Here is an 18,340-nt window from a genome sequence, read left to right on the forward strand (position 1 = left end):
TACAGTGATGTTAAAGGTCATCATAAAGGACCATGGGTGTCATGCAGTGAGACACAAAATGAGAATGAACTGGGAGTGAATGTGGGATTTACTTACATGGCACTCAAAACATGTTCAGGATCGGCAGAAATGGGGAAGGTGGAAACCCATCGATTTAAATGAAAATAAAAAAACTGAATAGAATGAGGGATTTAAGAACACATGCTGAAACTCATGACTTTCATTCAGACAGAACTGCTACATAAACAGATGCAAAATCAACTGATATTGCCAATGGTGACGTGGCTATTATTATTATTCTAATTTCCAAATAAATGTTTATACTAACTTAGATATTCTAATGAATGAATTCAAACAACAAATAAACAATAAAAAGCACTAAAATACACTGCAAATATTTCCTTCATCTATTATCAATAGCCTACAGTCATGAAGAAAAAAATAAATAATTTGAACATTCATGCAAAAAGTTTGACAAAATGAACAATGAAGGGAGAGGATGGTGAACTTAAATACATTTTTATTCTTGTAAAAATCATATTCATTTTAAAAACAACATTCTTTCATTAAAAAAAAAAAATCCAGTCCAGTGGAGGGCGTATACACACAGCTGCCGTGCAAAAACAAGGAATGATGCAGATGCATACACATGAGGAATCAAGTGTGTCTGTCTGTCTGTCTGTCTGTCTGTCAGGTCACTGTATGTAGGTCCTTCGTCTGGGGCTGACATCATTGGTGTCGCCTCCTGGTGACAGTTTGGTGTTGGTACAGTCTCTTACTTCCAGTTCCAGCACCCTGAATTCCAGCAGCTCATTCTGGTCCCGAGCATCCTGAACCTCGGCCTGCAAACGCGACTCTGCCTGCTGCCACGCACACATCTACACACACACACAGATATACACATGTTGGTAGCACAGTTTAAAGTACAGTGTGTTTCCATGACTTAAACAGTAACTACTTATAATGTTCTGGGTTGTTTATTTAAATTTGCAAGCAAGTATAATCAATTGTTCTCATCACTGTGATATTAGCAGTGGGTCATAGGTTATTTGTACTAGCATGAGGGGGGATTGCCTGAGGGGGGATTGCCTGAGGGGGGATTGCCTTGCTCTCCCCCTCTCTCTCCCACACATACACACTGACAGTCTGTCACATGTGGTGTCGGGAGGTCTTTAAAATATCCATAAAGATGTCCATAAAGAGTCATTGGCAGACAGAACTGATTCTGCATAAACAACAGTGTTTTTACCCATCAGGCTCAATTCTCAACTGCAGGAGTGTCGTCCCTCAAATCCCCACTTTTGACCAATCACCTCCAAAGTTATTCATCTGGATACACACTAAAGTAATATCCACTCCAAGTTTGGTGGAAATCTGTAAAGTTTCCTTTGCTTTAAATAAAGAGTAATTTATCACTAAAGACTCAGCTCTTGGGCTGGATGCTGAATTTGTTAAATGAATGGTATTGAATATAATGTAACGACAGCCCAGAGTATGATTAATACAAAATGTTATATTTGATTTAGTTATTTTAGTTATTTATGTTTTTTGTTACATTATTGCCATTAGATTTTGATTCTGTATCCATATGTGACAATAAAGCTCTATATCAAAATTTAGTATAGGTTAATGGTGTCTACCTTCTCATGAAGATCCTGGTTGGTCCTGAGCAAGAACTGCTTCTCCTCCACCCACTTTGAATCCTGTCATGACAACCAAAAACAACATCAGCAAGAAGTGACACCATCAGGAGCAGGATCCCCGAAAGTGTGAGTGTAATGAACAAAGCTGTCAGCAACACAATCATCCAGCTCAACACCTACAGGCCACGATGCATCTACTGCATTTCCAACTGACACGTGCAAATGTAACACAGACACCAACAGGCAGGAGCCGAGTGGCAGCAGAACAACTTTATTGATCCAGAGAAATGAAGCCCACTCCTGACATAACAGGGATAACAGAGATGCATTCACCATCCTTGAGACTTCACAGAAACAGGAAGGAGAGAAGGCAACCTGAGCTGGAAAACAGCAGAGCAGCAAATCAAACATAACAGAGCTGGAGCAAGCCACATTGGAAAAGACAACATGCAGAAAAAACCAGGTCACCAAAGAAAAACTGCATCACAAATGAAAAAATTAACAGAGGTGATATGAGATCATCTAAATAGTTCAAGTTTATCATGTTATTCAGTCAAGGTAATTATCAATTTGCTAATGTCAGTGTTTCTTTAAACATAAACAGGGTTTTCTTGTTTACGTGTACAGATTATGCTCTGTTCTGTGAGTTTTGAACATATTACATAAACTAGAATTAAGTTTAAAAAAACAAAAAACTCCTATTCACACAGATGTGAGATATAACTGGATAAAGATCTTGTATAATAATCTACTGACAGCTAACAGGACTTAAAGTGGATCAAGCAAAATCTCAGAAAAACCCAACAGGAAGTAACAAGGGTGAGGCAGAGCATGCAGGCAGAGAGCTGAGACGCCACACGTGCAGGAAGTGACATCACAGGATTCTGCGGCAGACCTGGTCAGCATAGCGCCAGCCCAGGAGCAGAGCAGCCAGACAGACATGCAGGAGGGCCAGGGAGATGAGGACCACAGAGCTCCAGTCCCCATCCCTCGACTTTGTTACCTGGCCTTTCTCCACCAGCGCCTTCTCCAGGTCCACGATCTTTGCCTGGCAGCTGCTGAGGTCCGACTGCAGCTGCTCACGTGTCTGTGGGAGGGACAGTCAGACATAAGGGGTATCAGAACAGCTGTTTTAATTAGATTGGGAAGTTTAGGGATGAAATGGTTGAGAACTGAGTTTAGTGAAGGAGGCAGAGAGATTAACAGTGATGGTACAAACCCTGGCCTCCCTCTCAGCATCCAGAGAGCCGCCGGTCTGCTCCTGCAAGAGGGCGTAGGCCCGCTGGAGAGCCTGGTACTCTCTGGTGAGCTGACGGAAACGGAGCTCTGACTCCTCTCGGGACACAGTCTATGAAAGTTAAAAGTGAGACAGAAACCGTTTCCTTAAATAATGATCTGTCCTGTTTGTGTCCAGGAATCAAAATATTTAAACAGGACATTTTAGTGAACTAAAGAATATAGTATAAAAATGTTCTTTCTGTGAGGACAATGCGTTTTCTTACCTCTTCTAGATCTTCCTCTGGAGTGGCAGGCGTGCGGTCAGTGAGGTCAGTGTTGTAGGAGGTGAGAGAGGATGTCTCAGAGTCTATGGATTCCTCATCAAATCCAAAATATGTCTCCACAACATGCCTCTGCAGAGAAGAGCAGAGGAGAAAAAGAGGATTCACACATTGCTTAATTACAATCAGTCAAAATGCCTTATTGTCCTGTCAGCAAAACAAATACTAAACTTTCCATTGATCCATAAAGCTTCTTAATAAACCACACGTAAAGTACATCAATTTAATTCTGAGTTCTTCTTTTCAGTTCAGTCATCACAGTATTTTTTCCAAAACCAGATCCTGTCAAACTCCTGCCGTTTCTTTCAGTCTAAGCAAATTTCAAAAATGTTCTTTAATTCTTTCTTGTCAGTAACTTCTCCAAAGCCCACAGAGTCCTCACCATCATGTTTATAAGTCATCTCCTGGCAACCAGAGAAGTAAAGACAGACCAGGGCACACAGGCAAATGAAGGCGGAGAAGTAGAGAATAAGGAGGAAGTATTCCGTCATGATGCCACTTGCCCAAAAACACCAATACCTGACTATGAACAAACTCCTCTGAATCTGTCTGTCTTTTGTCACCGGCTGAAGCAAAAGGCAGACTTCAGATTTTTGTCTCTGAGCTCCTTTAAATCGGCATTAAATCCCCCAAAAGATACAAAAAATGTCAGGTGAAAGTCCAAGAGCCGAACTGCGCTGCCTAACCCTGCATCCACCTCACTAAGTGACTAACAGGTTCCAGCAGGAGGGAGATGAAGATGGAGGCTCCACCTCCTTGGTCCCCTGATGTTTGAGCCCAAACAAGCACCCACATCTGCTGTGGTCCATGCAGATGTTGTGTTTGTGTTCCGTGTGATGCTCCCAGCTGTGAAGGGTACTGTCATTATTGTCTCCTGAGTACAATTAAACCAACGCGCACACACACACACACACACACACACACACACACACACACACACACACACACACACACACACACACACACACACACACACACACACACACACACACACACACACACACACACACACACACACACACACACACACACACACACACACACACACACACACACACACACCACACACACCACACACACACCACACACACACCACACACAATTACTTGTGCATCAGTCAACCACAGATCAGGGCGTTGCTTAGTTACACACCACTGGTTTAAGGTTTTTTAATACACTGATGGGCGCTGCTTACTTTTGACAGCTTGAGAGGTTTCCGTTTGTTCTTCTTGCTCATCACCATTCGGTCACGTTCCTATAAAAACAAGCACACAGCAGATCAACGTCTCAGCCTCGCACCTCACAGGAGTTCCTCCGTGAGCTTCATATGCTTCAGTCGAGACACTAAGTGACAGATTCAGGGACAAAAGAGAGAATGATAGAGACAAATGAAAAGTAGAGTAAGAGTTTACAGAGATGAAGAGGTAACCGTGGAGAGGAAAAATATAATGGGTGAAATTAGCAGCTAGTGATGCATATGGCTGTGATGGGAAGGTAGAGATATTGTTATGGGAATTATGAAAGTGACTAAACTAAATATTCTCCAGTGAATTTGAGATGTGTAGACAATTTCTTCAGCCAATAATATATTCCACCGCTCACAATCATTGCCCCATATAGCCTATATAAGAGCATTTTCACAATGTGATGGCCCCATAAAGGATTAAATGTTGGTATCGCTGTATAAGTGGTTTTATGTAATGATAAACACATGTAGATATATTGTGATTTAATAGGGTTTCTGGAAAAAATAATTGTTATCATTATTTTTATAATAGTTGATGGATATAATAATCACCAATACATCAACTTATTGGTACAAAATCATTATCATATAAAAAGCTTCCATAAAACAGTCCGAATAATTTAATTTATTGACAGCACTCATCACCATGGCCTATGCATCAAGATATGTTAAAGGGAGAGCTACCACAGAGCAAACTGACGGAAATGTCAGACATGTGACAAATACATATTATTGACACACAGTAAATCTTACTGTAAAACTCTAAAAAATAAAAAAGTGTGAGATCACACTAAAGAAACAAAGTCTGACACTTAATTTATGTGTGAGCATTAATTCCCAGTAAATGTTTTCTTGTCAAAGTATAAAAAGCTGTCTGATCCTGGTTGTTAGGGTTAGGGTTAGGGTTAGGGTTAGGGTTAGGGTTAGGGTTCCTGACCTGCGTGAGCTCGTCGATGATGCCACGTTGCTCGGCAACCTGCAGCTTGAGGAACTCCACTTCCTGTTCCTCGTGGGCGTGGCTTAGATCTGTCAGGGAGCTCGGCCGCTTCAGCTGTGGCGGCATCGATTGTTGCTGTGAGGGCTGCCGAGAGGAGGCCTTCTCCTTCTGATGGGTGGGCAGAGAATAATAGCATGCATTACCTCAAACGGCCACTAGAGGTCTTGTTTCTATTTTACTATTTGACATCCAAAGTATCACAACAAAGAAATCCTCTTCCTGTAGAGATTACAGCTACAACATCATACTTTCTATTGGTAACTTAACTTTTAATTCCTCCTTAACTAGAGAGAAGAGGAAGGAAAACACAGAACAGAGATAAAAGGTGCTGGGCGCAGCTCACCATCTCTGCGTTATCCCGGCTCAGGTTCTTGAGTTTCTCCTCCATGCGTTGCAGCGTTTGCAAGAGGTCATCATTCTTCTTGGAGAGCCGCTTGTTCTTCTCAAACAGGGGCTTCATCTGGCTCTCTGCCTCTCGCACTCGTTTCACCTGCAGAGGAAGGAAACGGAGGGGAAACACTGATCTTGAGTCTTTTCTTTTAGTGACTCAGGATTTCCAGGTTGGGCAGCAGAAGCAAGATGAAGGCTGCAGGGCAGAGAACATTAAACGTTTTAATGTAGGTTTTTGTGTGTACATCTGTGCTCAGCATGTGCGTGCCTTTGCATGCCTATAATCCCTTTTTGCATGTACTTTTGCATGTGTGTTCCTCACTAGTTCATTCCTCTCGTCGGCCAGCAGCGCGTTTCTGTCCTCCAGTTTCCTGATGACTGAGTGGAGCTCAGCGATCTTCAGCTGGAACCTTCGGGTGTCACGCTCATCCACCTCCTGTTGAGAAGGGGGGAGAGGAGAGGAGGAGGAAGACAAGAACTGATAAAAGGGAAGAACATGCAGGCAGGCAGGCAGGTAATGGAGGTGGACAGGAAAGAGGGAGTCATGGGATGGATGAGTTGGCATTTCTCAGAAGAATGTGCAATACACACAATATTCTCATGCCTTAAAACTAAATACCAATTTTTAAAAAGTGTATTTTGAAAAGCAGTCTGTAACCTTGTTTGGAGAAGTGCTTTAAAAATAAAGTTTTATTATTATCAGTCATATAGAGTTGGATTCAACAAACCATTCACTTTAAATATTTGGTGTTTCAGTTTGTGTTCATGAGACTGGATTTTGTGTAATTGGAGCAGACCTGCATTTTTATTTGTTCGGGGCTAAAAGAGGCATCCATGAGGAAATGCTGATAAGCAGAGTTTGAATATATGAGGAAATATATCTTTGCGATCAATATCTTTTTAATTAGAGCTGAGATGATGAGTAATTGATAGTGATCAGTTTCCTCAGTTTTTTAGGTGACATTAAACATTTTCTTAGTCTTATGTTAGACGGTCTTATGTTGTTTTTTTTTAGAGCTTATTTTCCAATCATTAAGCTTCACGTTGTGCTTCAAACAGGTTTCGACAACGTGGCGTCAGACCGGTGCTGCAAAGAACTAAAGTGACTTGAAGTTCAATGACTTTTTTAAGCAGATAGTAATGGGTAATATGAGAAGCATCATTATGGATGTGATTCGATGAGAAAATGCATGAGCAAAACCAATTACAGTTTTATCGTTGTGGCAGAGATGAGCTGTTTGGGCCTTTGTGACTGAATGGACAGATACAGAGTGCAGAGGGGGGAATTTTATATAATGTATGACCCTCCTCAGCAATATCAATATACTCTCAGTATACAGGTATCCCTAAATTTCATTTCACATTAAACTGGTGGGGTGGGTTAACCTGCCATAAAAACCTCATGAATAGATGCATATGGATACATTTCGTTTTGTGTATATTTACCTGGTTGTTGAGCTGGTCGTGGTTGTCTCCTATCCCAGGCATCACCTCTCTCTTGGGGCTGCCGTGGTTGTACCTCTCCGCCTCTCGTACGTGACCCAGCTGCTCGTCCAGGGCTTCCTTCTGGAGCTGAAGCTTCTGGGCGTAGCCGGCCTGCAGCCCCAGCTCTCTCTCCAGAGCACACACAACCCGGTCCTTCGCCTTCAACTCATCCATCTGCAGAAGGGATAAACATGAGCAGGAGTCGTGAATGGTTGTGGCAGTCAGACAGTTCTGCATTAAATCTCACTAACAGACCAGATTAATATGACTACAAATATTCATCATAAATGTGACACATATTAGCACACCTGTTTCTGAGATCATCTACTACATGAAACTGATTTAAGAAGTTCAAATTAAACAGGGCATAATTTATTGAATTTGCTAGTTTTACCACCAATGTGCAAGTATCCAGTTTATGGGGGAAGCTTCAATGAATAACAATTGGGTTTAGTGTGATTCAGTTTTATCACCATCACATTTCTTCACCCTCAGTCTAACAGGATCTTGGCTCCATTGACCGTGAACAGAACGAGGGCGCGACAGTGTTTTAGCTTTTAAAACTTCATTCTCCAGACTATGATTAATTCATAAAGTTTCTTCTCCCTCTGTGTTAGCACAACTTCTTCTTACAAAGGTTCCCACTTCTACTTCCCAGTGCATTGTGTTTTTTAACACTGGTATTTCCTGTACTGCCTCTTGTCCATCAATCAGCCACGCTTTATCCATTTACTACAACAAGTCCCAAACAATACTTCACATATAGAAGGGCTACTATAACAGCTATTATTGGTAGTAATGTGTTCAGTGAACGACCGAAGCAAGTATGCAGACTTTTTTTTTGGCAGATAAGCACCACATGATGGGATAGACTCCAACCTTCATGCAACGTTAATGAGATAAAACTCTGAGTTGCAACTGAAGCTCAGGAGCAGAAAAACAGATGTTGCTGTGTGATATTAAAATGTGTTCAGGACAGGAAACTACTATAAAAAACATCTGCTGGGTTTGTCAAACTAATCTGCCATTAAAGAGCAAGAATATATAGTTTATAGGGTAATGTAACCTTCGTCTTTTCGTATGTCTTCCTATTTCGTAATTTAATTCAGGACATCTCATTGTGATGGACATGAGAGGAAACATTTGCAGCCAAAGGTCTGAAGATCTTATAAGGCCCTGGAAAATAAGAATCTGTCTGTTTTGTACCAGGACGGCTAGAAAACATTTTCCTTTAAAAATGATTGTGACAATTGTGGCATGGTTTTAGATTGGAGTTTTTTTCAACATCACAAAATGTATATGCATTTTCTTTATGCATATTTAGGGGACTGATATTTCTGATGTTCCATTCTAGTTTCTAATGATCTTGATTATGTGTTCTGTTACATCAGTAATGTTATAGAGCTACCAACAGCTATACTGTCAACAGTGTCTCACCAATCTGCGGATGTCTCTCTCACAGTCCCGTTTGATCCGATGCACCTCATCCTGGTGCTGTTGGTAGGCTGTGCGGAGATCGACTGCTTTTGCTTTATCGGCCTGAAGAGCGTTGGCCAGAGCTTCGTCAGCCTGCTTCCTGGCTGTCTTCTGTTCCTGGATCTAAAACGCCACATGCATGATACAATGAAGACACACAAAAACAAAGATAGTGACACTTGTGATAGATGCTTTGTTTGTCTGGAGGGCGCCAATGAAACAATGACTTGGCAACAGGCTTTTCCACCCGGTTTCCTGTTTTTCAGCAGCATATTTACAACAGTTTAACTAGTCCCACATCAACACACACAGTCAGTGCACATGTACACTCACATGATCAGAACACCAACTTTCCACAAAGAGACGTTTGCCTTTATCTAAGAACAGCAGCAGCCGCAGAAAAAATAAGATCCACAGTTTTGTGAGGTGTAAGCCTCAATACAATAGAAACACAACCACAGCAATTGAAATCAGTCCTCAAATTTAAAAGAAATAATAATGTGACATTTATTGCGATAATTATCGATATCGACTAACATGATCATTTTCATCTTGATATTATTTTTGTCCGTATCGTACTGACATTGTTGTAAAGACAAGAAGCAGAGTTTTGAAGCACATTAGACTGAGCTTGACATTAGGAAGATCCCACATATTGTGTGAAAGCAGGAATAGGATAACGATCACACTGTTATCACAGTTCCACATTTCTAGAAGCATAAAAAACACTGGCACATATATTCTCATATATATTTTCATTTATGCTGTCACTTAAATGCCACCTCCTACCTCCTGCTGTAGCCTTATCCTCTCCCCATCGAACGCCCTCCTGGCCTCCTCCCGAGCCTCTCCGAGAAGAGCGTTTTTGAGCTTATCTGCAGCTCCATCTCTCAGTGCATTTACGAGCCCCTGTAGCCTCTGCACCTCTGTGTCCCGGATCTTGATGGACCGCGCAAGCTCGAATTCGTGCTGCCGCACCAGGGTCTCGCGGCCGACCGCTATCTCGCGTAGCTTTTCTTCGTGGAGCTTGGCGCGCAGGTCAGTCAGCGCCACGGCATGTTTGTGCTGCTCCAGCTCCCGAGCCTGCCGCTGCTCCTGGAGCCGCTCACGGAGCTTACAAACCTTGGTGAGGGAGACACAGCAAGCAAGAAAACTCCTGTCAGGCAAAAATAATTGATATCACCATTTAAAATCTGTTCATCCATGTGCACAGTGATGACCTCATTTGCGAGTTTATCCTGGCAGTTTAAAAATAAATGGAGATCAGTTAAAGCTTCTGTGCTGGCTTTAACAAATGGCAATACATTTGTGTTGCATCTCAACTTTCCGTTTTTGAATGAACAGATGCTTTTACAGATTACAGAGTGCATATGTTTTTAGCCTGAGGAACAAAACCCTGATGCAAACCTGGTTACCTCCACCAGCGATGTTATGTTTTTGTGGAGGGGATGCAACATGACCTAAACAAGAACTGTCTAAAATTTGGAGCATTAAACGTGCCGGAAAGTTTGGGAGCCTTGACCGAGTCACATGCTCTCCAAGTGCCCTTCATGTTGTACTACTGTGTTTTTCTGACTGGGTGATTAAAGCAATCACAGATGTCTGAGCTCATAGCCCAATCACCATTAGCTCTTCATGTAACTTGAATTGATTATTTGGGCTACAGAGCATTTTATATTCTCTTGTGAATCATTTCGAAATATTCTTTTAAAACGGTCGCTCTCTTCTTCCTCTGCTATTGTGTTGATCTAGACGGGGCCCTTCCTCTCTACTGTCACTGTCTTCATTTCTCTTCCTCCCCCTCACCTTGCCCCGCTCCTGCTGCAGCTCGATCTGGATGTCCATGAGTTTGCTCCTTAGCTCCTCACTGGTGACCTGAACCGAGTCGACCATCACCTCTGCCTTCTCCGGCTTCCTTCCCTTCTTAAGGGGTGGAGCCACAGCGGGTGTGGCCGATGACATAGCACTCTGGCCGCCCAGTCAGGACGGACACAGAGCGCCAGGTGTGGTTAAACCGAGGGGGAGAGTCAATCGCTGCTGCTGCTGCTGCTCCTCCTCCCGGCGAGACCCTGCATCATCATCAACATCATCATCATCATCACTGTGTGGTTGTCAGGTCTACATCGTTGCTGGAGGAGGTTCTGTTTGAGAGAGACAGACAAACAGAGAGAAATAAAAGACGGAAAAAGCATGACTCAGTGTTGAAAAAAATTGGGTTACACTTAACTACTCAAAAGGCTGTTGATCCAAGCCACATGACGCACTAGAGCCTGGAGGGAAACTGACTATTTTTGGGACTAACATTTACACTTTCCTCGGTCACCCTCTCCTCTCTCACGTTTACACGTGGGCCATCTATCACCGGACTATTGCAGAGTCCCTGGGGCTGGGCTTAGAGGCTCCACAGTGCATGAAAATGTCTCTGGCCCGGCCTCTACAGTCGTGGTCCCGAGCCTCTAACATCTCACCGGACCCGTCTCTCACTCTGCAGACTGATAAATTGGTGTTTCACTGTGATGAGTCTTGACATTCAAACCAGGGCAAATACATAAGAAATTAAAATAACCTCTTTCATTTTGAGCAGATGTATTTTTCGACATATTTTGTGATGGACAGATGTTAGCACGGTGACACACATTCGCTCAGCTGTAAGCAGAGTCTTCAAATCTCATCCTGGAATGACTCGTAACCCAGTAACCTTCCACTCTTTCTGCTGACGATAAAATAAATAATGCAAAGATGAGGGAGGTGGAGCATTAAGAGTGCAAAAGCCTCCATCTTTTTTCTACACACACATTACCACCCATTCATACAACATAAACAGATGGCAGCAATAGTTACCAAGGCAACCTTGGCTCTAAAAAAAACTCCATTTCGTAGCAAAGGATGATGGGAAGGGGAAGTCTGATGTTGGACATGGTGCATGCACGCACACAACTGTGTTGTATAGAGGCTGCACATGCATACAACGTGCACACATAATGTTATCTAGTTCAATCTCTGCACTGAGGCTGAGTGAGAGACAGAAATGCACCGATGCTCGAGGGCAGGCAAGCTTTTTCTTCCACATGGATTTGTTTTCCAAACAGCACGTACAGAGGAGATCAGAGAGGAAACAAACGAGAGGGAAGAGATTAGAGAGAGAGGCAGAGAAGGAGTAAAGAGCAGAAGAAAAGTGAAAAAAGACGAAGGATGCGAGCTCCCACTCCAGCAACCATCTCTACCTTTCCCACTCTCCTTCTCTAACCTCTCTACTGGCTGTCACCCCCACTCACTGGGCTTGTGACCCAGCAGAGACGATGCGTGATCTTGCTCTCATTCAGAGTGAGAAAGAAAGAGAGGCTAAGAGATATCATTCACAGAGAGGGAGAGAGGTAGAGAGGGAGGGAGAGAGGTAGAGAGGGAGGGAGGGAGAGAGAGAGAGAGAGAGAGAGAGAGAGAGAGCACAATGACACAAGCACTCGTTCCATTAGTCTTAAACAACTGGGGACAGATACAGTTGACGTCTATTCACACAGGCGCCAAATCTCTCTACGCTGACAACTATTCATTTACAAGAAGTCAATGGAGCTGTGTGCTGCCGGGATTTACACATCCAACACTGCCCCTGTTCTCAGCGTGTTCATGCATGTATGTGTCATTAACTGAGACCAGATGTACCCAGGCTGAAATGGCTGGGAGGCATGGATGCTTTCACTGGTTCCCCCCTCACAGGGCAGGGAGGTGTAAGTTCATCTTTCCAACATCTGGATGCAACATAGTTACGACGTAAAAGATCTGTGGCATGTCAATATATTTTTTTTAAATTCCTGCCATCACATATACTTCAGGGCGGAGTCTATTTATGACCTTGTTTTGCATCACTACAGACCTCATTGTCAATGTGTTGCTCATAGAGTAAGTGCAGTGTGTAAGTGTAACAATGCCGATTATACAGTTGTAATACGTGTAACAGTGCCCAAAATGCATTTGAAAAATGTATTAGTATATTTTTTTTATTTTATTTAACAGCCTATAAACAATATGTGGAAAGTTTGATAAAGTAATTTAACCCTACCTCCACTTTTGGGAGAACCCATCCTAGGGGGGGTGTCTCAATTCAAGGGCTTTATCGGAGGCTGCTTTTGAAGGCTCAAATGGTTTGATCCTTCCATTAAACCATTTAACACTCCTGTTTTAAACATTTCGTCAATCGCTTGTAGAGCACTTTGAACTACAATTGATTTGTTTGGGCTTTATGAATAACATTTTGATTTAAATTATTGACTTTTGGAGATGAACTTTACATTTTGGTTCAACACACATGCTTATAAACATTTCTGTTATAATGTTTGTAAGTTTATTCACTGGCTCAAACATGTTTCTGTTTTAAGGCTCTACCTGTGTACAAATCTGACAGGAGGATTTTGCTGTTCGGCTTGTTTTGTCAGAACAGATGGAGATCACCTCCAAAGACATTCATGGTCCGGCCCTTTCCATCAAATCACAACACACACAACGCTATACACTCCAACAGCTCCTTAGGCACAAACACATGTATGCCATCAACCTTACACAGTTCCCATAAAACCTTCGGCAGCCACGTGTTCCCAAGCTGGAAGCCAGGAGCTCACTCTGAAATTTTATAGCCTGTGGAAAACCTGAAACGTTATATAGGAAACAGGAACACTTTATAGGGGCTCCGAGAAGATAACAAGCACCTTCAAATGTTCACAGAAGCAAACAAAAGCCGGCACAGGCCATAGACCTCAATTCATCTCATCCACCCCAAATATAAACAGCCAGTGTAGCAGGAAAGCCTTAAAGTGCAGGTAAAGATCAACAGACAAAACTTACATCCTCGCCTTCATCATTCCTGCTATCTTTCATACAGTGTATGGCGAAAAATCCCTGACTCATCAAATCAATCACAAAGAATTAAACAAATTGAATAATACAGCAACAAAACATGCACTATCGAGACCTGTTTAAATGCTGTTTGTGTAGCACTGAGACAATCTGCTTAAACAAACAATGGAGCTAAACCCATTCATTGTCACTGCAGGTAAGACCTGATGAGGAAATGCTGCAGCTAATGAAGAGTTTCACAATTAAGCTAATTGCTGCTTAAGAGCTGGACCCTCTCTCACCCTCTGGGCCACCATAACAATCTGTCAGCCACAAAATGTGTCCGTCAGCACCAATAGAGAATAACAGTTAGTTAAACGCAACATAATGGAGGCTCCGGTGTGAGCACTTAGCTGCCCCTGCTTGAGGATGTCATATTCCTTCTTCTACACAAGGTGAGGTGTGTGTGACAGACATCGCTGCCTCAGGAAATCCCCCTTCGCTGTGTGAAATGATGGGGCAGCGCAGGGTTACAACCGTTAGCTGGTTTGGTTGGTGTTGGGTTTTCCCTTTAAAAGTTGTGTTTTCATATGAGCAATGACACTTTGTGTAATAAGTATCAATAATTAACTCTTAAACATGTCCCTGAAGTAACATACTTCCACAGCTGGAGACGTCTGAAGCCGTTACTAAAAAATAATAAATGAACATGTCATATACCAGTCAGTAATAAAAACTGTTAATCGTTTCTGGGACAAAGGGTGTCACTGTTCATGAAACTTTCCAATCATTAGCAGCACAAACATCCACTCAAATATAAAATTACTAAATCAACCAATGCTAATTTTCCACTTTATCACATCATCTGGCTCCATGTCGTTGCATCTTTGGCTGGGACCTATTATTAATCTAACTATTGATTAATCTGCCGATCATCACCTCATCAATTATTCACAACTAAGTGTCTTCTTGTGAAAAGCCAGGATTTTCTACGTAATTATCAGATTTACTACTTCTCCCATTTGCCTTCTACGTTTGTGTGGATTAGATTATCAATATAAAAGAAGTCAAGGGTTGTGGAACACACTGTACACGCTGACTTCATCAGTAACTCACTACACAGTAAATTGAGAAAAACTAATTTGACCGAGGTTCTTTGTGCCTACATGCAAGTAATGCAAACGTATATAATAATAATGTACCATGAGGTTGAAGTTAGTTCAGTGTATATAGGATCTAAATTAACTGCAAAATGTTTAGTAGACAATACACACTTCTTTGTAGTGGTGACAAGCTTAATAGACACAGATGGACCCTCCTCAATGCTAGACAGCCCCCCCTCATACACACACACACACACACACAGTCAAACATTAACTAGACTCCACTGAGACACACTGGCCCAATAAAAACATAAAAGAGCTGCAGACGAGAGCTGAAACAAAGACTTAACACTTTTCTGCTTAGGTTACAGATCAACAGTGAAGGTGTGGTGGGTGGACAGACACAGATATATTCCTGTGTATACAGTACATTAGTATATCTGCAGCATGTACACACACACACACACACACACACACACACACACACACACACACACACACACACACACACACACACACACACACACACACACACACACACACACACACACACACACACACACACACACACACACACACACACACACACACACACACACACACACAAGACACACAAGACACACAAGACACACAAAAGACACTGAAGATCCTGTTGAGAGGCGGAGTGACGCTGCCAAGTGCACGCTCATGGAGCATATGACCTGAAATGTACTCTCCCTGCAGAGTGACTACAAGCTAGTGACCCGGATGACTAGTCAACCCAAACACATTGACTAGTCGTCCTCCTCCCAATCACTCAGTTGGGCTACTGCCACTATTATCACTCAGGTTATACTGCACACCCAGCAATACCTCGGTTTGTATCTATGTGTGCTTTTGCATGCATGGGTGCCTTTCGGTGTTAGCAGTGATAGCTGCCTCTCCTCTCTCCCAAAGACATGATAGTGCAGTCGATGATGTGATTAACCTCGCCTCTCTCTCCCCCTCTCTCTCTCTCCGTCTACACAGAACATTAGTACTGGCTGGCTGCTATTTAACCTCTGGCTTACACATTACAGACACTTCCTCCCTCTCTGCATTTGGAATGAAAGAGGGGCTATGATGACGGGTCTTTGTGGAAGCATCACACAAGGGAGCAAAGAGAGGAGAACATTTTACAACCCATGGGAAAGACAAGGGTGTGGAGCAAGAGATTGGATGATGAATGAAGAACAAATAGGAGAAGTGACATTAGGAAGAGGAGAGCGGAAGAAGAGAAGAGGCGAGGAGAGGAAGAGCCAGAGAATGTCCGAATGCCTCTGCTCACGGTCATACTATCCATCACAGATTGTAGGGTTGGATAGAGAGTGAACATATAACCTAAAACAATCATAAGTAGGCCGTGACCTTATCTTGTTGACGCAATCATTATGGTCTAGCTCCAGTTCCTGCATCAGAGTTGTCCAACACGTACAACCCGGTGTGCACCACAGTTTCTGCAGCACACCCTCAGAGGGCTGATCAAACAGAAGTGAGCGTCTGCAACACATGTCATCTGTCCACCGAGGCAGATCTACAGCCTCCACGCGAAGCAGCTGATGTGACAGACAGGGGCCCTGTGGGGGGGGGGGGGGGGGGGACCACACACACGGTGCAATGCAACGCTGCTGGGGACGTTGGGGTGCGATAAGGCAACGTGGCCGGCTCTCTAACGAGCTGTCAAATGGGCGATTAGAAAGGTTATGGAGAGCTGCTGGAGTCCGAGCTGACAGAACCCAACCACACCCCACGGCCATATGCGTGGGGCTGCTGCAGCATCCTCCTCTTCCTCCTCCGGCAGACAGAGGTCGGGTGTCCTTGCATGCAGGCTGCGCGGTTAAACGTGTGTGATCCGCTGTCATGGTGCAGCACTGCTGGCGTTAACACAGGCTGATGGTGGTGCATACCCCCCCCCCCCCCCCCTTCTGCCTCCATGATTTCCGGAGGTGAACCTCGGTAATGTGACGGTGAGGATGGAGGAGGAAGAGGAGAGCAGCTCCGTCTTTGGCCTGGGAGGCAGCAGCCGAGTGTTCGCATCCCTGTCTGGGTCGAGCTCGTCTACAGACACCGACACCCAGGTCTGATGGAGCCGGCTCTCGCTGCTCCTTCCGCGGATGGAACACGGCTGTTTCATGCGTGTCACGGCAGCAAACTCACATGTGGCTCTCTCTGTTGTGTATCGTTGCGGAGCCGGACCAACTTACCAGAAATGGAGGCGGTCCGGGGGCTCACGAGTGGCCTGATGGTGAGGCGTCGATGCCCGCCTCACATCCAGGAAGAGGTGGCGGGAGGGCGGCGGGGCTCCGGTGTGTGGAGGAGGAAGAGGAGGAGGAGGAGGAGGGGGAGCTGGCACCGGGAAGCCGCAGAAACATCCACCGCGAACAACTTTACTCCCGGTGAACTTCGGTCTCCTGTGACAAGCAGCCTCGTCTCCTCTCAGCTACACTCCGCTTCTCCTCCTCTCGCGCTGCACGTTGACATTTCCCTCCACGCCCACAGACACACACACTCACAAACACTTGAGTGCACGCGCGACGTCATACGTTCCCATACGTTTCATCCGGTAGAAATAATTAAATAAACCGGTGTCTGTGTCCGTGTGGACGTGAACGTGAACGTGGGGTAGGGGAAAAAAAAGGAAAAAGCCGGGCGGGCGTCGCCGGTAGCGTGAAACAAGCGCGACACCTGACTGCGTGTTCAAGAATGACACCGCGCGCGATTAGTGCGTGGGCACGCAGCCCAGTGCGGAGGGAGACACGTGCGGCGTCAGTGCGTAAAGTGGCACCACAAATACGGAATAAATTTAATTTAATTTCATTTCATTTATTTTAATGTATTATCTATTTTGTGTATATATTGCCCACTGTACAGCTGTCGGTGAAGGATGGAGCAACATTGTGCTTTAGATAAAATATTGAATTCAACGTAAATACGTATAATGCTCTTATCAACAATAGGAGAAAACAACACTGAAAACCAAAATATTTCTGTTCTGGGATATAGAGATATCCCAAAACTGCCCAAAAAATAGAATATACTATTTACTGTCATGGAAACAAATATATCAAATAAGGCTTAATTATCCTGTGTAGATATGATGTATATTATGTGAATGTACTGTTACTGTATACAGCCTTCTGTAAAGTTGTCAATAAAAAGGATGGAGTGTCTTTGACGTCAAAAAGGAAAACTCAACATAAATATATATGTAATTGTGATACCTGTAAGAAATATAAAGAAGTGAGTTCAACTGTTTTGAATAAAGAAATATACCAATAAGATAAAATTATAATAACAACACATTCTAGATACTGGTTGTCATAGAAGCAATCTTGAAAAGACTTGTTTATGTGATGAAGTGGTTTATTGGCCTTGTATTACAGCAAAATGTTGTACAACAATATCACGTGTCTCAGTCGTTTTCAAATGAGAGTAGGAATATATGTATATTGTTATACATCGATTTTAACGTTATCAGCACTCCAGTATTTTGTATTACGTACTTGCCTCAATGTTATCAAGACAACTAGCCCAGTAAGTGAATCAGCTCTAATCACAGGTGCCTGCGTGTGTTCAGTGTTTATCTGGGACAGGAT

At 43.4% G+C, this 18,340-nt stretch overlaps 1 protein-coding gene across 1 annotated transcript; it reads right to left on the reverse strand.

Moving 5' to 3' along the window:
- Nucleotides 1-503: 503 nt before the first annotated feature.
- Nucleotides 504-17,408, reverse strand: jakmip1 (janus kinase and microtubule interacting protein 1). Its single transcript, XM_062394197.1, has 14 exons — nucleotides 16,949-17,408; nucleotides 10,603-10,937; nucleotides 9,586-9,918; nucleotides 8,758-8,919; nucleotides 7,282-7,494; nucleotides 6,158-6,271; nucleotides 5,789-5,935; nucleotides 5,386-5,553; nucleotides 4,398-4,457; nucleotides 3,146-3,274; nucleotides 2,863-2,991; nucleotides 2,647-2,730; nucleotides 1,641-1,703; nucleotides 504-878 (listed from the first exon to the last, which is right to left on the reverse strand). Exons 2-14 carry the CDS (start codon nucleotides 10,756-10,758, stop codon nucleotides 696-698), a joined length of 1,941 nt encoding a protein of 646 aa, XP_062250181.1. The 5' UTR covers nucleotides 10,759-10,937; nucleotides 16,949-17,408; the 3' UTR covers nucleotides 504-695.
- Nucleotides 17,409-18,340: the final 932 nt, after the last annotated feature.

This window comes from Platichthys flesus, chromosome 8, assembly GCF_949316205.1.
Source record: "Platichthys flesus chromosome 8, fPlaFle2.1, whole genome shotgun sequence".
Lineage (NCBI taxonomy): Eukaryota > Metazoa > Chordata > Actinopteri > Pleuronectiformes > Pleuronectidae > Platichthys > Platichthys flesus.

Coding starts and splice junctions, on each gene's coding strand:
- jakmip1 (XM_062394197.1), bottom strand. CDS start 10,758: ATGTCATCGGCCACACCCGCTGTGGCTCCACCCCTTAAGAAGGGAAGG. Junction 9,919..10,602: donor TGCAGCAGGAGCGGGGCAAG/GTGAGGGGGAGG, acceptor TCCCTCACCAAG/GTTTGTAAGCTCCGTGAGCG. Junction 4,458..5,385: donor TCATCGACGAGCTCACGCAG/GTCAGGAACCCT, acceptor TTGTTTTTATAG/GAACGTGACCGAATGGTGAT.